Raw genomic sequence first — 2,847 nt, 5'->3', positions numbered from 1 at the left:
TTAATATTTAATAAGTATTATATAATATATACCATTGATTCATAGACTATTTGACTGTTTTAACATTTTGACTCGTAGTGGATGACTTAAGGTCGTAAGTCGTAACCTAACTCACAAACCCAAATCTGACTCATGAACCCGTTGACCTATGAACTCATATAAATAAATGGGTTGGCGGGTCATATATGGGTTTATCTTCCAAACCCGTCAACCCGTGACCTGTCATGGCTAACCCGTGACTTGTATATTTGAATGGGTCGTGTTTGGGTTGGCATATTTTAACACGCCAACCCGCGACACGTGAACCCAAACCCAAACACGACACGATTGTCAGGCCTATTCATGAATAAGCCATGTTGAATATTCAAGATGGAAAGCTTCTAACAATTTTGGTTTTAATGTTTTTTTTTTTGGGTATAAATAAAAATAAAATAGAGATTTTTAAGCCTGTTCAAAGGATTTCATTATTCGAACTTCGTATACCGGATCTATTACGCCGCCTAGATGGTGCTATTGCGGAACAGAGTCTTCAATTTCCCCGTCTCCCTATCTTTGGGGACTTTCATCAAACACATTGAGCGCGCTTCGAATCTCAAACCAACGGTCACAACCAGAAGATTTGCATCGACAAAATCCTCAATCGTCAATGCCTCCCACTTCGACACCCTAAATCCTCTACAGAAACAACAAGTCCAGCTCTATATCGATGCTCTTCTCGATTGGAACCAGGTTAAACATGTCACCGTCTTTATAATTCTCGACTTAACTTTAGTATTCAGATTAAGCTTTTATACAAAGTGGTAATTGATAATTTTCTCTTTTTGGGTTACTGGTTTGTAGAAGATGAATCTTACTGCGGTTAAAGAGGCAAGTGATGTTATGGATAGACACATTGAGGATTCTCTTTCGATTATACCCCCAATTCAGAGCTCATATATTTCGCATTGTGAATCTTCATTTGAAAACCTCAATCTTGTAGACGTGGGAAGTGGCGCGGGACTTCCTGGATTGATATTAGCCATTGCTTGCCCTGGTAAACCACATCTCAAACTTTTCTTGATCTTCTTTGTGGGCTTACATAATGGATAAAAGGACGTATTCCATCAAATTTCAGCTCTCAACTTTTTCTTGATCTTCTTTGTGGGTAACATCTCTTTCATTCTCTAGGTTGGGAAGTGACACTTTTGGAGTCATTAAACAAGCGCTGCATTTTCCTAGAGCATGCAGTTGGCTTGATTGGTTTATCTAATGTGAAGATTATTAGAGGAAGAGCAGAGGTATTCTTTTCGGCAAATCAATCAAGCAATTCCGTTATCTGTGTTTTCTCATTTTCATGGAACTGATTGCTCTAACATGAAACAAGTTTACCATTTTCATTGAATTAGTACTTCCAATTTAGCAAATAGCAACAACCTCAAGCTCCTAACCTGTTCCTCAATTAGAAATGCACCTTTTAATCTTATGTTTTGTGCTTGTTTTTCACAAACTTGTGCTACATACAAGGACATGTTTGAATTCGTAAAATGGCGATAACATTGTAAATAATTTTAATAGGGCAGGATGTGGGACAAAATCAAGAATTTAGAGAGGTGTTTGATGTTGCTGTGGCAAGAGCTGTTGCAGAAATGAGGATATTAGGTACACTTAATACCACCACATATTCTAGAAATCTTTGAGTTGTTCATGTAATTAAACCTCCTTTTGGTCTTTGTAAACCAAGCTGAATACTGTCTTCCCCTTGTTCGTGTTGGTGGCTTGTTTGTTGCTGCAAAAGGTCATGCTCCTCAGGTACATGTTTAATTTTATTTACTTCCTCTCTTATCATCTTTTGCTCTTTCTCTTCTGATATACATCCCTTGCTTCATGGTAAATAATATCTATTCGATGTTAGATTTATAACTAGAAGATTTGGTGATGAACAAACTTCCTGTTAGTAAATAGTTAATATGGAACTAAAATTGTTAAATGTCTATGAGCTCCTTTCTCAAATATTTAATAATATTTTTTTTGGTCAAACAATAGGAAGAAGTTGAAAGAGGCAAGAGAGCAATTTCTTTGATGGGCGCTTCCTTGTTACAAACATGCAATGGTATTTGACTTATATGTTTTGTGTCTCAATTCCTACTGATTTCTTTTAATATTAATATTAATATTCTGTGAGAAAACAAAACAGTGAATTCACACAGCCCATATGGACAAAGAACTGCAATCATATGTTTAAAACATCGGCCCACCCCCAACAAGTATCCACGAGAACCGGGTACACCAGCAAAGTCACCACTCTAACTCTAGTCTCTAGATATGTAATGTATCTCCTCTTTTTACTTTTTTCATTTCTATTTTGTAACATCTACAATATAATTCATTCCATTACAATCTTATATTAAGAGTAAATTCAAAATTTTCACATGCACTTAACAGAGGTACTAACAACTTTGCAAAGAAACAAGCTTTACACCAACTTAAAAAACTGCAACTTTATGGGAAGAATGTTGTTGTTTTTTGGATTTATTGTGAGTGCAGATGGTATTTCTAAAAAGTGTCCGGTAGGAATTTCTAAGGAGAAGTCGTCGAAACTAGACAAAATTAGACGAAAGTGGTGTGCCTATGATAAAGATATTTTATTGTTAAAAATATGGGAGCGCTACTTGATTGGGCGTCAAATAATTCTTTACTCATATTGCACTTCTCAAAAACTAGCACGCTTCCAAACGAAAAAAAAAAAAAAAAAAAAAAAAAAAAAAAAAAAAAAGAATGAAACTTTAGAAAAATAAATAATGAAAATAATTTGGAATTCCCTATTACTTATCTGCCACTGTCTTCCATCAAATAGAAAGTGTTTGTTTG

At 35.3% G+C, this 2,847-nt stretch overlaps 1 protein-coding gene across 1 annotated transcript; it reads left to right on the top strand.

The window, feature by feature from the left end:
• The first annotated feature begins 455 nt into the window (after window positions 1-455).
• Window positions 456-2,413, top strand: LOC111877941 (uncharacterized). Its single transcript, XM_023874445.3, has 7 exons — window positions 456-729; window positions 841-1,033; window positions 1,168-1,277; window positions 1,560-1,638; window positions 1,721-1,788; window positions 2,023-2,089; window positions 2,174-2,413. The coding sequence occupies exons 1-7, from the start codon at window positions 505-507 to the stop codon at window positions 2,284-2,286; spliced, it is 855 nt and encodes a 284-aa protein (XP_023730213.1). The 5' UTR covers window positions 456-504; the 3' UTR covers window positions 2,287-2,413.
• Window positions 2,414-2,847: the final 434 nt, after the last annotated feature.

Source organism: Lactuca sativa, chromosome 4 (genome assembly GCF_002870075.4).
Source record: "Lactuca sativa cultivar Salinas chromosome 4, Lsat_Salinas_v11, whole genome shotgun sequence".
Taxonomy (NCBI): domain Eukaryota; kingdom Viridiplantae; phylum Streptophyta; class Magnoliopsida; order Asterales; family Asteraceae; genus Lactuca; species Lactuca sativa.
This window is presented reverse-complemented; position numbering and strand designations above follow the sequence as displayed.